This window comes from Rhododendron vialii, chromosome 5a (assembly GCF_030253575.1).
Source record: "Rhododendron vialii isolate Sample 1 chromosome 5a, ASM3025357v1".
Classification (NCBI taxonomy): domain Eukaryota; kingdom Viridiplantae; phylum Streptophyta; class Magnoliopsida; order Ericales; family Ericaceae; genus Rhododendron; species Rhododendron vialii.
Window position 1 is genome coordinate 32,357,117 of NC_080561.1, and position 24,439 is coordinate 32,381,555.

Here is a 24,439-nt window from a genome sequence, read left to right on the forward strand (position 1 = left end):
TATATGTATTATTAGTTAGAAGAGTGTTGAATCCATGAAGCAGGTCTCTCAGCTTATATGATTTTAAGTTTCTTCCCTCTATCAATCCTTGCTAGAGGGTTACGATCTTGTCATTATTCAACGTTTTTCACATTTATTAGTACTGCTTCAAAGTCTTGTGAATTATTGATTTGTTTTGACAAGATGAACGAAAAAGTAAAAAAAATGACTTCTACCTAATTTTTTTGATCCCTTTCGTCGAGGCAAACCAATTATACCTCAATTTTTCTGACCCGTCTCGTCATAATGAATAAATAATTTATAAAAATTTTACACATAAACTGACAAATTTGGAAAAAAATTTGAATGAAGACCAATACAAGAAAACTATTGAATAAATTTGGCTGCTGATTTTGTCGTTTTTTTTTTTAACGCTACTTTCTTGCACGTATATTTTTGTAATTACAGTAGAGTAGCATTAAAAAAAATGGAATGATAAAATTATTTCCCATTAATTTTCTTTGCTACGGTCAACCCAATTTCCAATCTAACGGTTTGAAGTTTGAACGTCCCATTCCAATCTAACGAGTGCTGCACTAACACCCGTTCCTCCCTCCTCGATCAACGGAAACTCCGCTCCTAATTACCGTTGCAGGTCGATCAATATTCGCTCCAGTTTCGTACTCAGATTCAAGTCCGGCCGGTGGTTCCGTTGAGTGCCGATGACGGACACAGATGACAAACTGCACGACGCCGGCGACGACTCCGACTACGAGCTCATCCACGGCGACGACTCCGACGACGCCAATGACGCGGATTACGAGTTCGTCCACGACGACTGCGAAGACTCCGACCACATCTTATCTCATCGCCACAAGGTAAACATATGTTCAGTTCACCAAAAAAGAAGGTATACATATGCGCGTGGATCCTCCTAAAATTTATGAGGTATCTCTAGGGTTGATAAACGAACCGAGTGAGCCGAGAAAGCTATGTTCGAGCTTGGCTTGGCTTGTTTATGAGATGAACCGATCTTAAACAATTTTTAATCAAGCCGTTCATGAACGGATCTCGAGTAGCTTGAATTTTTTAAATATAATTAGTGGAACGTAGTTTGTTCGAGCTTGGTTCAAAGCTTAATGAGCTTCGAATAGATGTTCAAGCTTGGTTTGTTTATGTGACAAACTGTTTTCAAACGAGCTTTTAACTCAAAACGATTTGGTTTGTTTATCAGCCCTAGCCCTATCTCTGAACCTATGTGGTAACTTAATGAATTCAACTTTTGTTTTCGTATTTATTTGCGTCTTAAAGGATAGTTGCTTCTTGATGGAGATGTTAATTAGGTGGCTATAGACAGAAATTAGATTAAAACGTGAACTGTGTTTGTTTAAGTTCTATTGGTGTCGATCTGAATGGTTACCGTACACAAGTTTCAGAGAGAGAGAGAGAGAGGGAGGGATTTTTATTAAGTGGACAGCGAAATATTAATGATTGCTCTGAAAAATGTTGCAAAATAGGAGTCAGGTAAACGTTTCATTGTAACGAGGACTTGTGGTGTTACGACAAGCTGAAATAGGAGAGAGAAGTTAGAATTTGCACCAATCACATGCAAAATGCAGGAACACCGCCTGTGCTGGTGTGATCATGTGCTTTGTGAATAAATAGGCATGTCTGGAAGTTGTCGTTGTTTAATCCACAGGAAGGTTGGTAAAAGAAATATAGAGGAAGGACAAGGAGACCTTGGGATGCGGTGGTAAGAATTTATATGATTGCCTTGTACTCTATTGAAGGAATGAATTCAAACAGTTCCAATTGAAGGAAATTGATCCAAGTAGTTGAACCCACGTAATTGAGTTATAGGCTTGTGGAACAGGATGTACTCAAACTTATTTGATCATTTATAGTCAGGACAAATTATGCCAAGCATTTTGTTACTCTTAAAAATAGTAGAAAGGTAATCCATGTTATAATCCAATTGATTTAGTCCCCTAAAATCCTTGCATCCAAACTTGATTGTCATGCTGTTCATTCTACAAAAGTGATCTTCAGTTTTGCAGGTATAACAGTTTTTGGAAAAATCTGATTGAAGTTAAATTGGTGGCTAGCTACTAAAATAACCTTGTGTGATTGATATTGCTTCCTTAATGAGGCATACGCGCTTTGGAAAGTCTAAACTCTAAAACCGAATTCTATGAATCCCACAATATGCGAGGAGAAGTTTTGGTTTGAAGGAAAGTATGAGGTAGCTCGTGGTTCAAATTGATTTCAAAGTTTTGTTTGCTGCCATGCTTTTATTTGCGCTTTCATTTGTTTTGAAGACCTAAGATGAGCTCTATAATTTTGACATTTGGCAGACAAAGTTTAGAAACCGTGAGCTAAGATGAGATTTCACTTGCATGTGACTTTGCTTAGCCCTTGTGGACAGAAAGCTTTATCCTCTCTTCTTTTTTCTTCTTTGTACATTCTTTCATCTACTGCATTAGCAAAAACACTTTCTCAAGTTATTTATCATACCCTTAAAACCTCCTCTTTCAGCCTTAGAATACAAGAAAATCAAGTCTCCAGAAATTCCATCCCTTTCCTCAACCGTCATATCCTTAATCTTATAATAGACAGCCATAACACAGCTGTTTACATTCTTCACAAAGCCAACAACTTGCTTTTTTCAAAATCAAGCCAAGTCTCTCACCTTAAAAAATTCTTTCCATGTTCTTTTACAAACTCAAAACCTGAACCCATAAAGCTTTAGAATTCAACTGAGAAACTTACGAATGTGCTTGTGGGCTCTGATGATCTATGATTTCATATTGACATGTGTGGATTCTTTGGCCCATACTCAGTCTTCAGCAATTAAACATGAGTCATATATTAATGAGTTTTTTGGTGTGGTCAATATCTGTTGTTCTCTATTACCTTCTACTGGAGTGGTCGTATGTTTTATTTTTGGTTTGACTGACTCACTAGTAATTTTGGCTCATCATGAACTGTTGAAATCAGCTCATTTCCTAGATGTGTGGGGAATAAATAACCTGCTTGGACTTGCAAAATATTGATTGTTGTCACTCCTATCACTATTAAGAAGCACAGTAATAATAAGGGTATCTGGCTTCTTGTCTCAGCAAAACTATACCATATTGGGTGAAGCTGATATTTGCCAACGCCAAGAGGAAAGTATTGTTAAGATATCAACAGTGCTTTCCATTTCATGGGTTGCTGCTAGCATCTTGCTCCGCCACTATAATTGGTAATTTCATGCGGATATGGTTTTTCTTTCTGTAAAGGTTTTATTTTGATATCACAGATTTGGTATCCATCTCGAATGAAAGAAAAGAAAAATAAACAGGATTTGGATCTACAGTATATCTTTTGTATGGATTAGCATTAAAGTAATTTTACTCTTGGTTCATATCGGTTGCTTCTGGTCCATAAATACCTCAACCATGAGAGTTCAATTCATTATATTCTTGTAATTATTTATTTATACTTTTGGTAGGTTGATTACTTGATTCTCCGTTTCAACGCATTTGTTGATGTTCACTAGGGCCCTTTTTTGTCTGTGGACTCACAGGAGTGTCAGTAAAGTGCTTGATGGATGGTTTGCAGACGAAGAGAAGGTTCGCAAGGATGCTGGCTTGTTGCAGAAACCTGTTGCACTCCCACATGGCCGAGATGTATTTCACAATTTAGAAAGTGCTTAACGCTTTATGTGTTTATGCATTGAAGTTAGGCATGGTGAACATCATGTAGTTTGGTGGCTCATTACCATCTCATTAATCAGTATGTTTACTCGTGTCTCTTTTGTATAGCTGACCTGTGGGATCTGCTTTGAAACGTATCCCAGTGATAGGATGAGTGCCGCTGCTTGTGGTCATGGTTTCTGTGGTTCATGCTGGCAAGGTTTGTTTCAGTGTACCCTTTCGATTATTTATTTGTTAAGCACCTGCTATTTGGTTTCAGTCTGCAATAGACTTTGCTTTTGACATATAAAAGCTTCAGTAGGTGGATGGTTAAAAAGGAACATATTTTGAAACCAGTCACTATTTTTGCTTCTGGGTATAATGTTAACAACTTAATATTAAACGTAGTTGCTTTGTTTAGCATAGACGAGAATTGAAGTATCAGAATCCTATTTTCTAGTCCTATGAGAGCTGGTTCAAAAGATTTATTCTTGCTAGTGCATTGATGGTCTGAATAAGTGTTTTTGGAGGCGAAGGCGCAAGGCCAGGCGTAATCATCAAGGCGTTGAGGCATAAGCATTTTGAGTTTTTGTTTTGGAGCTAATAAATATATTCATATATCTAAGGGGACATAAACTTTTTTTAAATCGTCACTTGGAAGTTTGTATCACAAACCTCCACACCTCAAAGCAGCGTTTAAGTCTCCGTAGCTACTCGCTTCAACATTCATTTATCACATTTGAGCCCTATGTCTTTCTTCTCCTATCTGTCTCCTTCGTTTTGTTTTATTCTTAAGAGGCCATTTCATTTCAAAGAAGCCTCACCTCACCCGAATAGCGTAAAAAAGACTTAATTTGGCCCTACCCTTTTGTAAGCTTTGGGACCCCTTCCTTATCCGTCCTCCCTAGCTTGAGAAAACTTTTCCATGTTGTAATGTACTGTCGGAATAACTTCTGGTTGAGTCACTGAGAATCTTTGGTAGTCTTGCAAGTTGCAATTACTATCTGAGACTGGTTGACCATTCCATTTGGCAGGGATTTCTGATATATGCCACTTCGAGTTAGTGGGAACTCGTTGATGATCTAATACAACTTTTATTGCTCCTTAAGCTGTGGGCTGTGGAATATTATGGGGGTTAGACAGTTTACACATCAGCAACCTGTTTTTGTGGTGTCCACGTTAAAGTGCCAAATCGTCAGTATTGAGAGAAGGCTTATGATTGTGTGTTTAAGGACCTGTAAGATGTCAGTGTTGGCACTGATCTTCTATTTGATTTTTTGAGGACTTGTGCTTCATTGCTGTTGTTTTCTATTTTATCCCTTTGGCTGTCTTTTGGGCCTAATAAGTATCCTTGCATGCTGATGTGCATCCAGAGACTTATATGTAGTTTATCTTCTTGCACATCTTTTTCAGTTTCTTGTTATATTGTGTATGGAGAGTAGACATTTCAAAGACTTAACTTTATCTACCGGTAACTGGTAGTAAAATTATGGCGATGGATTCGTCCTCAGATGGACTCATTCCAGTAGATTGGTGCATATAATATTCTAAGACGTTTTTGTCACTTGTCCCAAGAGGAAATACTGTAACAATGTCAGTAGATTTTACAATCTCCTATTTACCACTTAAAACCTCTTCTTGTGCTTCGTGATAAGCAGCCAATATTGCAGTTTTGCGTTCATCATCTTCCCCAGGGTCTTTTGGATGTGACTCGTGAATTTTACATCTAGATCAGAAACAATTCTCAAGTTGAATTGGATGGAATCTTTGGATTTGTTGCATGGAGTTGAAGTGCACAATGTTGGATAATTGATCCACCACGAAGTTGATGGAATTGTCTCTGCTTACGATCTTTGGTTAAATTCTCAAGTCATGCCAAGGCTCATTTGATACTGGTTGGTACTGTAGAAGCTAGTGTTTTGCGCCCTTTCTTGAGCTCGTTGACCAACATTCCACCTTTGTAGAGTTTTTGCAACATCTCCTTTTAACCTTTGCGAGTATGATCTGTCTGACAGTGCTATTTTCATAAATCCCTGCCAAAATAACCTTCCAGGTCACCATCGTTCATCTCCCACGTCTCATAATCTCCTAGGAACGTGTTAAGGAGCATAATTGTGTCCCTTTAAAGATATAGCATAATTCATGAAGTATTTGGTTGCTTTACCTTGACCAGGGAAGGGAGGATTCTCTGTTCTGACCTCTTCCTCTCTTTTGGATTCAAGCCTTTGCATATTTGATGAATTCTAGAAAGCTTTATAAGAACAAGAGAGGAAGTACTATGTGAAGACTTGATCAGAACAATAACTAGGTGCCTAGCTCAGATATCTGCTGAAAGTGGGCTGTGGTTGCCTTCTGATGCGTATACTTCTGGTTGATTTAACCAATAACTTCAGCAGCTATAGAATGAAGTGATGTAACGTGGAGATCCAAGCCATACAATGCTGAAATTATAAGCTGAAAATTTAGACAGAAACTACAGCTTTTATTTCATGAGAACACTCTCAAAATACATAGAGAAAGAAGGATGGACAGAAACACTCTCAAAATTCATGAAGGTGTGCCATTTTCACGTCGTCCGTTCCATAACATGAATTGGTATTGCATTAGTTTTTTTCTAGTAGCAATGGGACAATCTCCTCATTAATAAGGTATTGGTGCTAGTGTTGAGAAGCTTGTACTGCAGCATAGTATTGTTGGGGTTTACACCCACAGTGGTGGGTACTTTTGTAATTTCCTTGGTAGGCTTTATATATCTCTTGTAAACACTTTGAGGATGGGTGTGTGGCTGAAAAAGTGTGTGAGAGATAGGAGAGAGGCAGGGGGGAGGAAAGGAGTGAGGGTTAGGGTAAAGTTCATTGTAACCTTGTGTTTATAGTGAAATTTTACCCCCTTGTATATTTCCTTGTATTCTCTGTGTTATGGCTTCAGTTGCTTGTGTGCTTGCTTGGTGGTGTTCTTGGACCCCTATGATGCACAAACATTGACACGGACACGGGAATTCTAAAAAAATGGGGACACGGACACAACGGGGGACACGCCACGTGTATATTTATTTATTTGTTTATATTTTTGTTCAATTTTTCCCAAGTTTAAATGGCAAAATGTGGAAAAAATGAAAAATCCATAGTTCCAATACCATTCAAACAAAACAAGACATCCATAAGTCCAATACAACCCAATTAAAAAATTACAGTTTGACCCCTGATTTAAAAAATATATATAGTTCGACCCCCAAATTTTAAAAAATTATAGTTTGACCCTTATTTTAAAAAAAAATATACACTTTGGCCCCCGTCGTGTCCCCCTCAAAAATTTAAATTAAATTATGGGACACGCCACGTGGTGTGTCCCATACGTGTCTCCGCCATGTCCGACATTGCAATACGTCGACTTATAGAGGTGTCGGTGCTTCATAGGCGTTCCCTATCAATGGTATCAGAGCATGGATCGCCGGAAAAGCACCGGAGAAGCACAAAAGCCATTAAAGCTCACGGTTCAAGACTGGTTAGATTCGAAGGCGTCTAAAACTTTGATTTGACCAGTGGGTGTTGTGTATCTCTCTGAGACGATCTCAGTGGTGGTGGAGCGGTTGAGTTTTGTCATCGTCGGAGGTCGTACGAGCTATTTGAATGGCGGTAGGCGGATCGGTTGTCGATCAGTTCAAAAGTATTCGGAAACTTGATTTGAGCCCCGGGTTAGGATCGTTTGGTTGAGACGATTCTGGATCTGTATCGGACGTCGCCGGAAAGTGCCTGGGTAAGCCTCACACGCCTGTTGAAGGCGGCGCATGGAAGTCGGAAAAGTTGAACCAATGTTGCAGTTCAGAAGGGTCACGCACAGGTTCAGAAGGGTTCGCACGTGAGTCAAAGCGGTCAGCGGCAGTCAGAGGCGTCACCGCTGTTTGATCCTTTGATTGGCTTTTCCCCTTACCTTTCTCCGCTTTATACCTTGGGCAATTCCACTTGATATGTCCCTCTTTGTGGTAGTGGAAACAAGTATAAGACCTCTCGATAAAAGACGTCCTCCCTCTCAACCGAGAATGATTGTCGCCTCCTCGCCTGTTTCCTCTTGTTTGGCTTCTCCCTCTGTTTCCGTCCGAAAATAACGCCCGCGACTCATCCTCATAATTCGTCCCCATCTCCTTCCGTCGAGCATCCTCGTTAAATAGAGCATCTTTTACCATGCTCATGCTCAACTTTTTGTCCGGTGCCGAGTTACTCAGGGAAACCACCAGTGTTTCCCAATTATCCGGTAGGGAACTAAGTAATAACAGTGCCTGCAACGCATCATCGAACTTCAAACCAACAGAGTCTAACTGATTTACCAATTCTGAAACTCACTTGAGTGTACGACAACAGAATCACCACTCCAAAGTTTTAAGTTCACAAGCTTCCTCATCAGTAACACTTTATTCTGCGATGTTTTTGACTGATACATCGACTCAAGGTTTGTCCATAGAGCGTAAGCGTCAGTCTCCTGCACTACATGATGAAACACCTCCAGCCAATACACTGGCGGATCAAACCTACGGCTATTCTATTCAACTTCTTCCAATCCTCCGTTTTCATTTTTGTCAGTTTAACTTCTTTGTACTCCAAAGGGTCATACAAATCTTTCCCATGAAAGCATGTCCTCCATCCGTGGCTTCCATATTGCATAATTGGTCGGCGACAAAAGAATATCCGACATCTTGTTTTATGAACCCAAAGCAAGATAATCTCCTAAAACTGACCCTTGGTACTTCCAATCCGTTCAAAAGATGCCAACTTCAACGTTTAAAAGCTGTAAATTAATGTAGCGGCAATTTCCGAGTCGAATCTTCGCAAACCGAGCCTGGAATTGGATCCGGATCGTCGAAACAAGTCTGAACCAGCCGAAACACCCACCTGAACCGGTTCTGTACCGGGAAACCCTTCCGTGACCCCTCTGACTACCGCTGACCGCTTTGACTCTCGCTCGAACCCTTCTGAACTTGTGCGTGACCCTTCTGAACTGCTGTAGTGGTTCAGCTTTCCGACTTCCACACACCACCTCCAACCGGCGCGTGAGGCTTACCCATGCACTTTCCGGCGACGTCCGACATAGATCTAGAATCGTCTCGACCAGACGATCCTAACCCAGTGCTCAAATCAAGTTTCCGAACACTTCTGAACCGATCGCCTACCGCCATTCAAATAGCTCATACAACCTCCTCCGGCGACGAAACTCCGCTTTACCACCACTGAGATCGTCTCAGAGAGATACACAACACCCACTGGTCAAATCAAAGTTTTAGACGCCTTCGAATTTGACCAGTCCATGAACTGTGAGCTTCAATCGCTACCGTGCTTCTTTGGTGACTCGAGCTCTGATAGCACTGATAGGGAACGCCCAAGAACACCACCAAGCAAACACACAAGCAACTCAAGCCATAACACAAAGAGAACACATGAAATATACAAGGGGGGAAATTTCGCTATAAACACAAGGTTACAAATGAACAAAACCCTAACCCTCACTCCCGCCTCTCCTATCTCTCACACACTTTTTCAGTCACACACCCACCCTAAAAGTGTTTGCAAGATATATATAAAGGCTACCAAGGAAATTACAAAAATACCCACCACTATAGGTGGAAACCCCAACAATTACTGAACGTCATCACTTTACTTTGTTTTTCCACATATGGACATATTGTCAATCTACAAGAGGGTTGCTGCAAACAGTTCATACATTATCCTACCCAGATTTCATGCAGAATAGCATTTATACTACTTTTTTTTTTATACAATTTCACAACTGATTACTTTCTCATGTGATTTTGTGTCAAACTACGGTATTCTAGATTGGGAAGCATATCTTCTACCACAGGTCTCTCGTAACTTTTTTTTTTCTTTTGCCATTTGTCTATTCACGAATAACATATCGAAATAGATATCTGCAAAATGCAAGTCTTATATCATTTCTTTGAGCTATTACGATTAACTTGTTGATTTGGGATTTATAGTTATAGCAGTTGAGTTGGACAAAAGCCTAGGACTTATTATTTTGTTTGGCAGATCTTTGGCCACGCAAATATTGTCGGACGATAATGTCAAACAGGCAAATCCAATCCCCATTGTTTCTTCCAAAATAAACTGAACTTGCAGTAAAAACGATATGAGAAATTCCTAAATCTTGATATTGGTGGTGCTGCTGCTGCCACAGTGGAGTTATTTGCTAGTTATAGTCTTTGTCATCACCATTTTTTCATGATGTTAGTTTGTTTCTTCCTTCAGCTGTTACCTTGTGCAAGATGGTATTTCAGCACCTCTTAACTCTTTCCTCCACACAGATTCATACGTTGGTTTTTGGTTGCAGGTTATATTAGCTCTGCCATAAATGACGGTCCAGGATGTTTGATGCTACGTTGTCCAGATCCATCTTGTGCTGCTGCTGTTGGTCAAGACATCATTAACCTATTAGCTTCTAAAGACGATAAAGAGAAGTATAACCGTTACTTCCTGAGATCATTTATTGAAGACAATTGGAAGGTACTTGGCATGAAGCGTAAAGCAAAATATATCTCCATCTGGTCAAAAAAATATGAGATATTGTGAAAACTCTTGTGATCATTTCTACTTCGTAGGGAAATATGCTCATATAACACACTCTTTAATTTGATCGGGCATCTACCTTGTTTTGAAAGGAGAAGGACTGGTAGGATGACAAATGAGGTAGTGCATCAGCGTTAATTTTCTGACAACGGGATTTAGGAGTTGTAATCCTCATTATTCTTCTTGTTCTTGCTCTTCGTTTTTTCCTTTTAGAAGTAGGTGCCTGGAAAATTTTAGTGCCCCAGTCTTGCTGCCACAACTGCATGCCTTAGGTTCTGGATCGTTATTTGTCGAACTGTTATCAAGAGGTGTACTTTCTTTGTGATTTAACATGTTAAAATCTTATGAAAGGGTGTGTAACACCATCTATGCTGTTTTGACCTTTGTTTTCAACAAAAAATTGCATTTTGGCTTGAAAACTTTGAGATTACTCTTTTTGGTATACCCATGACGTTGTGCTTTGGTACCTAGATTGGCTTCGTGCTAGTGAGAGAAGAATTGGGTGTGCAGAATGTGCTAATATTGTTGTAGTTGCTGGTACCCTCAGCATATTATGCATTTGACAGCTATTTGTCTCTATTTTACGAAATCACAAAGTTTGATAGAGTCTTGTCCATGTGTCCTGTGCCTTCAATTTATTTTTTTGGTTTCTTCTGTAGACCAAATGGTGTCCTGCTCCAGGCTGTGATTATGCTGTGGATTTTGTTGTTGGTAGTGGAAGCTATGACATTACTTGCCCCTGCTCATACAGCTTTTGCTGGAATGTGAGCACCCTTGATTTATTCTTCATAAATTTGTAATGTTTTGTATGAACTCGTTTGTCTCCTTCACAAAACCTGTTGCCAACACCACCCAAATACCCTCACACACACCCACTCGCAGGCCATTTCCCTTCTATAGGGACCTGAATCCTTTGTTCGATAATTTCAAGCTGCTTTTGATTTCACAACTTTCTTCCAGTGTACCGAGGAAGCTCATCGGCCTGTTGATTGTTCCACTGTGGCTACTTGGATTTTGAAGAATAGTGCCGAGTCCGAAAATATGAATTGGTAATAAATATGATCTTGAGATATTAATTGGCTATTAATTGTGTTGTTTTACATGTGTACTACTGGACTGATGAGAGGTATACATTTCACAAGGATGGCTTTGTTCTAGACAATCCGATTAGTCAAACACTAATGTTGTAGTTGCTGTAAACACGGTTAGTTCACAAGGTGAACCTATTGCCCATGAAATTTTTATATATTGACAGAATTGCCCATCAGTCATTCATGAGGTATAATTAGAGATGGAAAACTCAATCCAAACCCATTTATCCGGCCACTTATAACCCGTCCAAGCCCGCCGGTATTCTATAGTGGATTGTAAATGAGTAAACCCTTTTCAACCTGTGGATTTTGTGGGTTCATGCAGGTTATAATTGGGTTGAAAATTTGTGGGTTTAATTACACCGTATAATTAAAGAACAATTCCGAGTTTGCATATTGTTGTCTTGGCAATAAGGTGATGCTAGGGATACAAAAGAAGTACAGTTTCTTGATCAGATTACCTTATGCGAAGCTCCACTACACTAAATACAACCTACTTATTCTAATAAGACATAAGCATTTTAAGATTTTATAATCGGAGTGTGGAAATTATATATTGGTTTTCCACTCTTTGCATCTACCTTTTTGGTTGAATGAGGAACTTGTGGAAAGTGTTTTGAAAGTGGGGAAAAAGAGCCAGGGTAATTGTATCTCCTGAGGTGCTTTATGGAACGATGGTTTTGCTTTGCAGCACTGGTGGTGTGGAAGATTTGTTTGAACATGGCAAATTCCATTGAAACCCGAAGGCATTAAGAGCGATTTTATCACATAATATAGGAATGAACCAAAACCATGACATGAGCACATGCACATTGCAGGCTCAAATGACACATACTACAAAGCATACAAAAAAAACAAGTTCGGAGATAGGGCCAATCACAGATGTGGTAGTGGAGGATCCCTACGGGAAACACAACTCAAACCATAGGAGAATTGTCCAAATGAAGTCACTAGACTCACTACTAACCCATAGAGGGGTGAGAAGGGAAAGAGAAAGCCTGCGAGTGGGAGGAGAAACATATATAATAAAGTAAAAAGAAAAGCGGAAAATGAAAAACTCCAGCCACAGTCTTTGTCGCCGGAAAGTAAAAGAAAAGCAGAAAATGAAAAACTCCAGCCACAGTCTTTGTCGCCGGAAGTGCTGCGTCAGACATTGTGACTTATTTGGCAGAGAAGGAGCCAAATCCAAGCCACCCTTGCTACACATTGTCAGATATGACCCACCTGAGATCGGACGTAGCCAAGGGAGAGAGATGGTAGATGGAGGTAGAGAGATGGTGGGTATTTGAAAACACGAGGAGGTGAAGGTGGCTAGGGACGACGAGGAGTGGAGGGGGGAGGTGGAGGTGGTGAGGTGATGGCCTTTGGTGCTCAAGCCGTTTGTAAATACCCTTTAAGTTTTCCATTGGGGTGTTAGAAAAGGATTCGCAAGTGACTCTCCGGGCAATTTCAAATCAGCACCCCTTTGATCCTAATTACAACCTGATCATGTTGAACAATGAGCAACGTAATATGGGCTGGACGTGTGGATTAATCTTTGGTTAGAGAGAGACTAATGGTTGCGCTCATAATCTCGCAAGGTCGGGTCTTCAGTTAGACCGAGGAGAGCAATTGTTTGATCAAGCCCCATCAATCGTGTTCATCGAGCTACTGCGTCAAGTGTTTTTGTCTCTTAGGGCCTAGGCCTTCTTATGTACATAAAAAAAAAGATATTTCATGATTTTTTTCCTTGATATGTATTTTGCCAGCCTACCTGTGTTCTTTTTCCTCTTTTATTAAAGCACATATATCCAGACAAATGTATGACACATGTACGGAAGTGATATTGAACTGTTTAAATCTCATGCTAGATTACGTTATTCTGGCAACAATTCAGGATACTGGCTAATTCCAAGCCTTGCCCTAAGTGCAAGCGGCCGATTGAGAAGAACCAAGGTTGTATGCACATCACGTGCACACCGCCTTGCAAATTTGAGTTTTGCTGGTAAGCGATCTTATGCCTGTCTTAAATACACACCGCATGTCCGTCTGTGTAGTTTATGGCCTCAGATTACTTTTTGTACAATTATTTCTGTTCTTTGAACTCCTAGTTTCTGTCAACATTATTTCATTTTCCTGCATGCACATTTTTTTTTTTTGCAGATGCTGCCTCTCGCTAGAAACTGTCTTTGACTTTTCTGTTGTGTTTCTTACTAGGGCATCTTATCTGATGATACTCTTTCAGGCTTTGTCTCGGCCCATGGTCAGACCATGGTGAGAAAACAGGTGGCTTCTACGCGTGCAACCGTTATGAGACAGCAAAGCAAGTGGGAGTGGTAAGATAAATCTATCCCGCTGCGCTGGTCAGTGTACAGATTCTTCACAAATCCACTAGTGTTTTGTTGGTGGTAATATAATATGATGATTTAATTGTAGTTTGTATACACTCTATTTTGTTGCTTCAGCTTGATGAAGCTGAGAAACGAAGAGAGATGGCTAAAAACTCTTTAGAAAAATACACTCATTATTACGAAAGATGGGCTACTAACCAATCTGTAAGTACAAGTGCTATCTTAATATGTTCAAGGGAAACATTATTTTTTGCTTTCCTTAGTTTTGAATGAAAATAGAACAGAATATATAATGTCATTCTTATGCCAGTGTGTTGTCATTTTTCCTTTGTGATCACGAGAAAGACCATGCAGTCTTAATTTTGTCTATAAATTTTTCATACACAACTCAAAAAGCCTTTGTCCCATTTACTTAGGGTCTTCTACATGGATCTGTTTCCTTCTATTGATTATAAAGATTTAAGTGTTTCTCATGGATCTCTTTCCTCCAATAGGTTGTAAAGATTAAGTATTTCTCTATATTGCATATTCAACGTTAATTCATGATTTCCACATCAACCTTGATTGATCTCTGAAGGTAGAATATGTTTGTGATGGTCAAATTTTATCTGGAACAAATAATTTTACTGCACGTAGTAATCACGCGAGGTTTGGACCTATTCCATTGCAAATTAGACTTCACATATCAACATGAGCAAGTCATAAAGAACATGATGGGTTTTGAAGAGGCTGATGCGCAAGGGCAAACTGATGCACCAAGAATTGAATGGTAACAAGTCTGACAGGCTTTGGAAGCCTAAAGCAAAGGCTATTGGTTGCACGAGTATCAAGAAGCTTTTTTGGTCCAAAAGTAAGTGTCCATGGTAGTGTTTAGTAGATGAGGGGTTGTTTTCTGTAGTACTGATAGTCGATTTACCATTGTTATGGATTGTATGGTAATCGTTAAATGGTTATATTTGTTGCATTGTACTTTGTTGGTTCCTTCCAAGAAAGAGTGCAAAATTCTGCTGGTTGATTCCATCCATAAGGTCCTCCGTTTTGTTCAGTTCTAATATTCTTCTTGTTGTCCTTATGATTGTTGGTTGGACTGAAAACAGCTGATGGCTCGATAATCTTCATGCTTTGTTTCTCATATGAATTTGAGATCGCAGAATGTAAATCAGCATTGGATTATTGATGCTTGACTTGGTCAGTTATTTTCAAAGCCAAGGGTAATTATTTTCTTCTTTGCTTTCTGCAGTCTAGGCAAAAAGCACTTGCAGACCTGCAGCAGATGCAAACTATGCATGTAAGAAAAATTATTCCTTTTCTTGATTGGCCAGTCCACCTACACAATTCAAATATATAGATGCACGCTTGCCTCAGGATATCTTTCTTCACCCTAAATGTGGTACATGCAGGATGTCAAATATAAAGGGTTCTCCTACGCAGCATATTGTTTCTAAGTTTCTATTTAAAAATTGTCAAAAAAGGGTCCTTTACTAGCCCCTTGAACTTCTTTGCTTGCAACTAGGCATGTACTGTGGATACTATTTGAGGATTTTAGTGTTATGCTTGGCATGATGTTTCCTAAATAGTGCACTTCCAATTATGGTTCTTTTTATGGATTTCTGTTGTACACTGGCAGTGTCTGGATGCGGGATTTGGAGAGGAGTGTTGTGTAAAAAGAATCACTTTCTAAGGGTGTTGTTGGAAGAAGGATACGAGTATATAAGAATAATCCGAAGGATTTTAAGGGAGATTGAATGGGTTAAATATGCATTTGAAATCCTCAGAATAAAGCAAATGATGGTGATACACAAGTACTACAGACCATAATCAGCACACCACACCACTATGACACTTGTTTTGTTGTATTACCCTTGTTGCCATAAATTGGAGAGAAAAAACACCCAAGGCCAATGGGTAACTGCCAACCTGACCCTAATAGGATGGGGTTGGGTGGGTATTAGAAGGGTAGGGAAGTGTTTGGGAGTGAAAAAAGTACAAACTGATATAGTTTGGGTAGGGTGTGGGTGGATGGTGTTACAGTCTAGAGAAAAGAAGAGACTTATATTTCTGATAATAATAAAAAATTATTGATACAATGCTAACACCTTTAAATAAGGGAACCTAGAAAGCATAAAATACTATCCTATGATCTATACAACGAGAGATACGATCACGCTACAATCTATGCCTAAAGAGGGTCTATTGGAGTTTGTGGGTGATGAGATATCGATAGAGAGAGATAACGATAGAAAGGGAAGAGTCTGATCTGATGAGATATCAATAGAGAGCGAAGAGTGTGCTGAGGTATAGATGGAGGATCGATGGAGGATGAGAAGGGTTTTCTAAGAGATTGATCTTTGTTAAGAGAAATAAGAAGAGAGATTGACTAAGGTATCAAACCTCCTCTGATATCATGTTACACGGTATTTGGTAGAACTCAACCCCAAAAGCTAGAGATTGAAGTGAGGCTGCCCTCATGCTTATATACTTCATATTACTTTGGTACCCGGCAATGTGGGACTTTCCTTCACACTCTTCCTCACGCGCAGGGTGCTCACTCGGCAGTAACTACCGCGTGCATGCCAGAGACACGCACCCTACTCATCGGCGGTACAGCGGTACCGAGCTTTGATACCATTTTACAGTCCAGAGAAAAGAAGAGACTTGAAATTCTGATAATAATAATACAATGCTAACACCTTTAAATAGAGGGAACCTAGAAAGCATAAAATACTATCCTATGATCTATGCCTAAAATAGAGGATAAAATGAGATACGATCACAATATGATCTATGCCTAAAATAGAAGATACAAAGAGATCACGATACATATACATTCACAGAGGGTTCCCTGACCTGAACCAGATCCACGAATACGTATACTGGCATGATACAGATGGGACAATTAAATTTTCTTTCTGTCAAATACTCCAAACTAGAGTGCTTGATGAAGCAATCTGACCTCTGTGCAACCAGTTCACAAAAGTTGACTGGTCCCGTGGTAGTGGTTGGGCGGGTATGGTATAAGGGTTACATTTCTCTTGGTTAACGATTATTTCTGCCGGAAATGTTATGGACGCCATAGCATACTTGTATTATTTATTATGGACGAGGGGCATCACTGCATGTGCGTAGTTAGAGCGAATATCCTGTGTTTAATATGCAGATACATATATATATATATATATATATATATATATATATATATATATATATATATATAAAATTCCTCTATATATATGAGTTAGGTTCCGGTGAGGGATCCCTCATTTTATTAAAATGCAGGACTCCTCTTCCCGATTGAATTTCGATGATCCGAGCCGCTCAAAGTGATCAGAACGTGATTTTAAGGGTCCCCGTGAGAAATCAGCAAAAAAATGACCGGGAAGGGCTTCATCCGAGCAGTTTTCATTGAAACGGTTAAAAAAAAACTGCTCGGATGACACCCTTCCCGTTCATTTTTTTTTGCTAATTTCTCGTGGGAACCCTTAAAATTACGTTCTGCACACATTGAACGGTTCGGATTTTCAAAATTTGATCGGGAAATGAAAGTCCCTCATTTTAACAAAATGAGGGATCCCTCACTTGAAAATTCCTCTATATATATATATATATATATATATATATATATATATTCATATATGTGGTCTCATATAATATACAATAATCGGATATGGGGGAATTGAAATTAAAGGGCTTATGTGGAAAGGAAAGGTAAACTAGGTTATTATGTCCACCATAATGTGGGGTGTGATACTGGTTGGTAAACTAAGCGTAGAAGTTTGCTCTTGGCATTATTGAGTACGATGGGAGGAGAATTCTATGATTTTGAATCCATTGCCGCCATGTAACAAAGTTATGCATAAATTCGGTTCATCATTCAAATTGACTGTAGTTACTCCTAGGGCTTGCAATCCCTATCAATAATCTTCCAGGAGATTATTATGATCTGTCAATTGGCTAGATTATCTTAGCCTAGCACGAATCATCTTACGCTAGTACGATCTATGTCAATGTACGAAATGTCTAATAGCATGAATCGCCTTGGTAGCATAAGCTATCTCAATCACCCATATCACAAACTAATTAAAACAACTGTGTGACCGTATTTGGAATTGCGTAAAAATACGACATATACAGAAACGATTGAAACCAATTTCATTTAATGAAGAGAATCCTCGTCATGTAATCATGATCTGAGTAATAAACCTAAGATCTATACCAACACAAATTTTTTTTTGGAACTAGATTCTTTTGTTTACAAACGCAAAAGGTACTTGGATGGTAGCTTCATCTGTACCCTAGAGGAGGGGCCACACATGGCGATTGGAGCCAATGAATCCTCAATGGAGCACGCCATGGAGTTCTAAGCTCCGTGCTACATAGGCTATGTTGTACAGGTTGCTCGGTTATTTGACCTGTTGCCCAATCATCAGCTGACTTTCGATAAGTGGGTTCTGTTCCGATTGACTAACTTCGAACCCAATCTGTCCACCATGTATCACCTACTAGGGTTGTGCAATAAAAGAGCAAAAGATGGAGGAAAGATGATGGCAAAAAACTTAAGGCTGCTTCTTATTTTTTCTATTTCATCATGCTTTCGTCGTGAAGGTTGGAGCTGGCGCAGCAGTAAAGCTGCCCCATTGTGGCCTGAAGGCCACATGTTTGATTCTCGAAAACAGCCTCTCTGCTTGCAGAGGTAAGGTTGCATACATTAACCCTTCCCCAGATTCCGCATATGCAGGAGCTTCGTGCACTGGGTACACCCTTTACGCTTTGATTGTACCATTGGTAAATCTCCTAGTCTGGCTTTTCTTTGCGTTATTTTGGAACATATGCGAAGAATGGTGATCTTGGTAACCTTGTGCCACGAAAGTGTTTGATCAATGATCTTTCCTTACCCATTATATATGTTCTTTAGCTTGGTATAAACAATATACTGATGATTAAATCGATAATTTTGCAGCTTGCAAAGCTAAGTGAGAAACAGCGCCAGCCTGAATCACAGCTTAAGTTCATATTAGAGGCGTGGCTACAGGTAACTAGTTTTTACTAGTTTGAATAATGAGATGTTGCTTTCTCTCATTCCATTTATTTTGTTGGCAGATTGTTGAATGTAGACGGGTGCTAAAATGGACATATGCTTATGGTTATTATTTGCCTGAGTACGAACATGCCAAGAGGCAGTTCTTTGAGTACTTGCAGGGTATGTCATTTTCTCCATTTTAAAATTCAGACTATTTTGTTATTTTCTTCGTTTGGAAACACTTATTTTTGGTTCCTTCAGGCGAGGCTGAGTCAGGGTTGGAGCGTCTTCATCAATGTGTAGAGAAGGAGCTAGATGTGTATCTCAATGTTGATGGGCAGTTGAAAGATTTCAATGTGTTCCGCACAAAGTTAGCAGGACTAACAAGGTAATTCCTACTTAAGTATTTCTTTGAGCTATTATTCCCGTTGTCATATCTGACCTGAAGATTCCTAGTAAACAACGTGGCAGTTAATTTTCTTGTTAGCTCATTATACTGATGAGAGATATTCCTAGATTTTATTATGTTATGCTCCTTTGGACCCAAAAAAATTTACTATAGAGAATGGATTATAGCTAATACTCAACTACCACAAATGTCGAACTTTTGTAACTACCCCACAAATGTCGGGATAAAATTTCTAAAACCCGGCCGGGTTCGGGGTGACAGTACCCCACCCATATACCCACCCGGATTATGCCCACCCCGTACGTACATACATACATATTATATATTATTTTTATTTAGGATTTCATTTTTTACGGTCAATCCCACCCCACATGACATGGCCACACCTCACCCTTTCCTCTCCTGGCTCTCTCTCTCTCTCTCTCTCTCTCTCTCTCTCTCTCTATTAATCTCAATCTCGATCCAACTCCCCCACCGCCCTTCCTCCTTCCAAAACCTTGGCTCGCGCCTTTGACTATTTTCGATAACTTTTCTCACCAATTAGTCATGGCTATCCTTGAGGTGTTGCAAAGAGACCACGATCTGCTCCATTCGTTTCGCCTCACTTTGCTCCCTTCGTTTCCCCTCTCTGACCATCCCAAAAGTAAGTTAATTTTCCATTATATATAGATGTACATGGATCTGGGGAGGGTATTTTGATGTTAGTTCAATTTTCATTTTCTTTTTTTATTTGCTCTGATGTGGATATTTTGGTGGTGTAGGGTGAATGGGGACATGAAGGTGAACGGGGCGGGGCAGGTAAACCCATTACCCGAAACGGGCAGGGACGGGGACGGGCAAATTTTTCATTACCGGGTCGGGTTTCAGGACAAAGGCGAGGGAGTTCGGGAATTTTAGGGTTGGGTACATCAAAACACGCCCCGTCCCGTTGCCATTCCTATCTATATATATACCACATTTGAGAGCACATATATGATGCAAAGCCATCTGAGACGTCTTAGTTCTCTCTCTTTATCCTTTATATCTTGAAGGATATATAATACAAATCCATCCAAGGGTTGCCTCCTCCTCCTCCTCCCTCTCCATCTTTGAAACCATGGCTAAAACTCTCCTCAGTAAGGTGACGCAATCCATGGCTCCGCAAGGACAGTAGCCCGCACCTTATGTCGGAGCATCGCCTCCATTGGTTGCATTTCCGGCCGGGCTATCAAAGACGGCGGAATTCCGTGGTGAGATTTGGGCGGTAGTTTTTTGGTGATCATGAGATTTGGGCTTGAGTGTTCCACTGGCCATTCAAGTTGGGCAAATAGTTTTTGTGTGGTAGTTGTTGAAGCATAAACTAGATTTAATATTTTGGTCCAATAAATAAAGCTCAGATCAAGCCCAATGAACAATCTCAAAATTGAAGATATTATTGGTGGAGATATAAATATCTAGTTTCTAGAAGTTTTACAATATCTAGCTTTTAGAAGAAATCTAGAATATAATAAAAATCATGTGTAAATCTACAAACTACCTAAATATTATGTTGTAAGAAAATATCTACAACCTTCCATGAAGTAGTGTAAAAATGAATGGGTTCTAGCCATTTTGTACCAAGTAAAAAACAAAAGAAGTTTGGTTCAAGTTGAATACACATGACTCCTTCCCACTGTCGTCTCAAGTATTCTTCTCTCTTTCAAAAAGCTTTTACAGCATAAAAAATGCTTTTGATTCAGGGGAGGGAGTCCGTATATCCCCAAACCCATACCACAACCCCTTCCCCTCCCTGAAACACTAGAATAAAAAATAAACCCTCAGTGCACTCTCACTGAAGGTTTCTTGCTCACCTCAGTGCACTCTCACTTTCCCCTAGGTTTTATTTCGTAAAAACTAAACCCAAATCTCATGTCTCTGAAATAGGCAATGACTTAAACTCAAGAAGAATCTAAAATAGTCAATGACTTAAACTCAAAAGAAACGCGACCAACGGAGGCGATGCTCTGGTGTAAGGCGCGGGCTGCTATCGCTACGGAACCACGGATTGCAAGGATAATAGAGGAGGGTAACCACCATGGGTTCAGAGAGAGAGAGATGTGGAGATGGAAACGGCTTCCCTTGAAGATATAAAGAGTTTTGGATGGTTTTGCATCATAACTGTGCTTTCACACGTGGTATATATAGGTAGATCTGATATGCTTCCAAATTGGGGTAGTTACAAAAGTTCTGCAATTTGTGGTGGTGGTGTATTAGCTACTCCGTATAATCCATTAATCTATTGTAAATTTGTTTTGCTCCAAAGGAGCATAACATAATTAAATATGGGAATATCTCTCTTCCATTATTTCATTACTCGGGTACAAGTCCATTTGTATATGTTTTTAGTTACGCGTTCAAACACTTGTGTGTTTTTCAAATAAATATTTATTGTTTCTCTTAGGCTTCCGAAAGGCCAGAATCATCTCCAAGTTGTTTCCAAATTTCTGAACTAGCCATATGGTGGAACTACGTTTGCTCCTTGCCCAGAGAATTGATAGCCTGGATGCATAGCACAATTTGCAGCTTTTAAATGAGATAGTCACTATTGTTTTTCCTTTTAATAATTAATGTGGATGGATTTTGTCTCCAAGTTGTTTCCAAATTTCCAAACCAACCATATGGTGGAACTACGTTTGATCCTTGCCCAAAGAATTGATAGCCTGGATGCATAGCACCCAATTTACGGCTTTTAAATGAGATAGTCACTATTGTTTTTCCTTTTAATAATTAGTGTGGATGGATTTTCTCTTTATTTGAAATGTTTTATGAGGTGTTTTAAACATCGGTTTCACCTCTCTTTAATCCCGTGTGATGAATATAGATAAACAATTCTTTTTGTCTTATCTAATTGATTAACTTGAATAATTGCAGTGTGACTAGAAATTACTTTGAGAACCTGGTTAGCGCTTTAGAGAATGGTCTGTCAGATGTGGACACTCGTGGTGCATGCAGCAGAACTGCAAGCTCAAAGAGCTTGGGAGGTGGTGCGAATAGTAGTAAGGGCAAAGGTGATAGGGGGAAGGGAACTACATCCAGATGGAGCACTTCGACCAGAAACCTTGGTGATTCAGGGCATTGGTCTTGTGAATACTGCACCTTTGCCAATCCAAAGTTAGCTACCCTTTGCCAGATGTGCCAGCAACGCCGATGAGCCCTGTTTCTACTTGAATGGAGGGAGCTGGGTTTTGCCGGTTCTCCAATGAGAGCCATTAGTAGTCGGAAGGAGAAAATTGTGACTGAATGAGGTCACAGAAATATGAACTAATCAGGAAGCATGCAAAAAGAAAGGGAGAAAATGAAGGGAATTGTCGCCTGTAAATTTTGTTCATTAGAGAAGTAAACACGGTTATTGTTGTCTATGCTTCAACCTCAAGACTCATATCAAGAATTCTGCCAAACATTACTTCTTTTTTTCTAGTGTACTATTGCTAATGGATTTGTAACAAGCATAGTTATTGAGAGCAATGTTCTAAAAGTCGCTAGGTGTTAGTTGGGCGGTCAGCCACCTTCGAGCGATTAATCGGATTAATCGGTGCATATTTATTAGTAATCGGCAATTAATCGTTAGTCGGACCTAATCGGATAGGCCCTGCCAGCGATTAATAGGCTATTAATCGCCGATTAATTCCTTGTTTTAGAACACTGATTGAGAGTAATGTAAGTAGCGTTGTCGTGGGGACAATTGCTCTATTAGCCGCTGCCCGGAATAAATGCTCTTCTCTTATTCAGTCTTGTTATTTTAAATATCCTAGGTTTTCTACATTTTTGGGTATTTGTATGAACATACACGATAACTGCAGTGACTTGATCCAACTTGTGCATGGAATGCTTCGGTAATGTCTTTATCGTCTAATAAAAAAAAATGTCTTTAATGTCTAAGTTGATTAGAATCCAAGCTTATTTTGGTGTTTTCCTAATTGTTTTGTTTCTTTTTCTTGTTCCCCCTCTACCTTTCTTTCAATCTTACTGCCACTAACGGATTGGTGTTGATCTTTATTGAAAACCGTAGCAGCTTGGACAACTTTTTGTTGATGGATTCAGAATTGGATTAGAATTGCTTTGTTTGGTTTATCAGACGAAGTTATCGACTGCATCTCCTAAATCCTTCTGCTACTGTTTCTGTCTTTCTGAGCACGATGAGCTTTTGCATCTTATAATTCTTTTTCTTTTTTAATCGGCCAGCTTATGATTCGTGTTGACAAGTTACTATAGTTGTGATTCTTGTGAATAAGATAGACTAGGTAAATAAGAGAGCTTGCCAGGGTTGAGGCGATGAGTTTAGCAAAAAACTTAGCATTTTTAGGCAAAATACTCAGTTGCATGCACGTTATGATTTTCAGATAAGATATACAAACCAAATCAACCTTTTATCGTTTTATGAATTTAACATAGGCTGTTGCACAAACTGTAGAATTTCTTTTTAGAGGAATACTCATTAAAATGCAAGGAAGCCGTTCCGCTTAAAATTTGTTTAGCCCCATGTCTCTTTTCCACCACACACACTGGTGTCAAGACAAAGCATATGGACTAATGGAACCCACCACAGTGTTTACTGCAAAAGTGTCTATTCGTGGTGCCCCAGGGGCACTGAATAAGCTCTATGTTCTATGTATTGTAAAAACTTCATCTTTTACAACGGGTAGAAAATTGATCATTCGAAAGTTAACTGAGAAAATGGCCACTCCCTTTGCATCCCATTACCTTCATCCCGCTAAAGGGACGGAGCCAGGAATTTTAGTTAGTGGGGTCAAAAATTAGATTCATATGCAATGTAATTTTTCTACGCACAAGTCCAAAAATAACTAAATTAAGAGGTTAATTATAAGATCGATACGCACTAATAATTCATTTTTGCCTCATAATTGGCCCCAAAAGACTTGTTATATTTGAAAAATAATGCATAATAGTCTCATTTCTAGCACTATCAACTCTCAAAAAGAAGCGAATGCTTGAAATTTCTATGCATTTAAAACAAGTTGGGACAATTTAGATATTTTTATGGGATCAAAATAGCATATTTTGGTTGCAAACTATCAAATATTCTTGTGAAAAATCAAAGTGAGTGGGGTCTAGTGACCCCACTTGTCCCTTAATGCCTCCGCCCCCGCTTCATGCATTTTGCAACTGAATGTCTTTCACTCTGTTGGATGACAGAGAAAATGCAATCCAAATTAGTTTTCTTTGCTTGGGGACAAAGGATTTGAAGATGAAAGACAAGAAGGTAGAAGATGTCCATCGAATATTATTACTCAAGACAACTTAGAACACTTGAATGGCAGACTGTCAAGCAAAGTTTCCAGCACATACTACTCAAGGCCAGGGTCGTTCTCGGTAAGCGCTTAT

General features: G+C 39.4%; 1 protein-coding gene across 1 annotated transcript; it reads left to right on the forward strand.

The window, feature by feature from the left end:
* The first annotated feature begins 510 nt into the window (after nucleotides 1-510).
* On the forward strand, nucleotides 511-22,820 carry LOC131327206 (probable E3 ubiquitin-protein ligase ARI8). Its single transcript, XM_058360252.1, has 15 exons — nucleotides 511-857; nucleotides 3,099-3,223; nucleotides 3,548-3,650; nucleotides 3,786-3,876; nucleotides 9,996-10,168; nucleotides 10,891-10,995; nucleotides 11,192-11,280; nucleotides 13,199-13,306; nucleotides 13,547-13,637; nucleotides 13,767-13,856; nucleotides 14,893-14,940; nucleotides 18,610-18,681; nucleotides 18,750-18,849; nucleotides 18,931-19,057; nucleotides 21,968-22,820. The coding sequence occupies exons 1-15, from the start codon at nucleotides 702-704 to the stop codon at nucleotides 22,245-22,247; spliced, it is 1,758 nt and encodes a 585-aa protein (XP_058216235.1). The 5' UTR covers nucleotides 511-701; the 3' UTR covers nucleotides 22,248-22,820.
* Nucleotides 22,821-24,439: the final 1,619 nt, after the last annotated feature.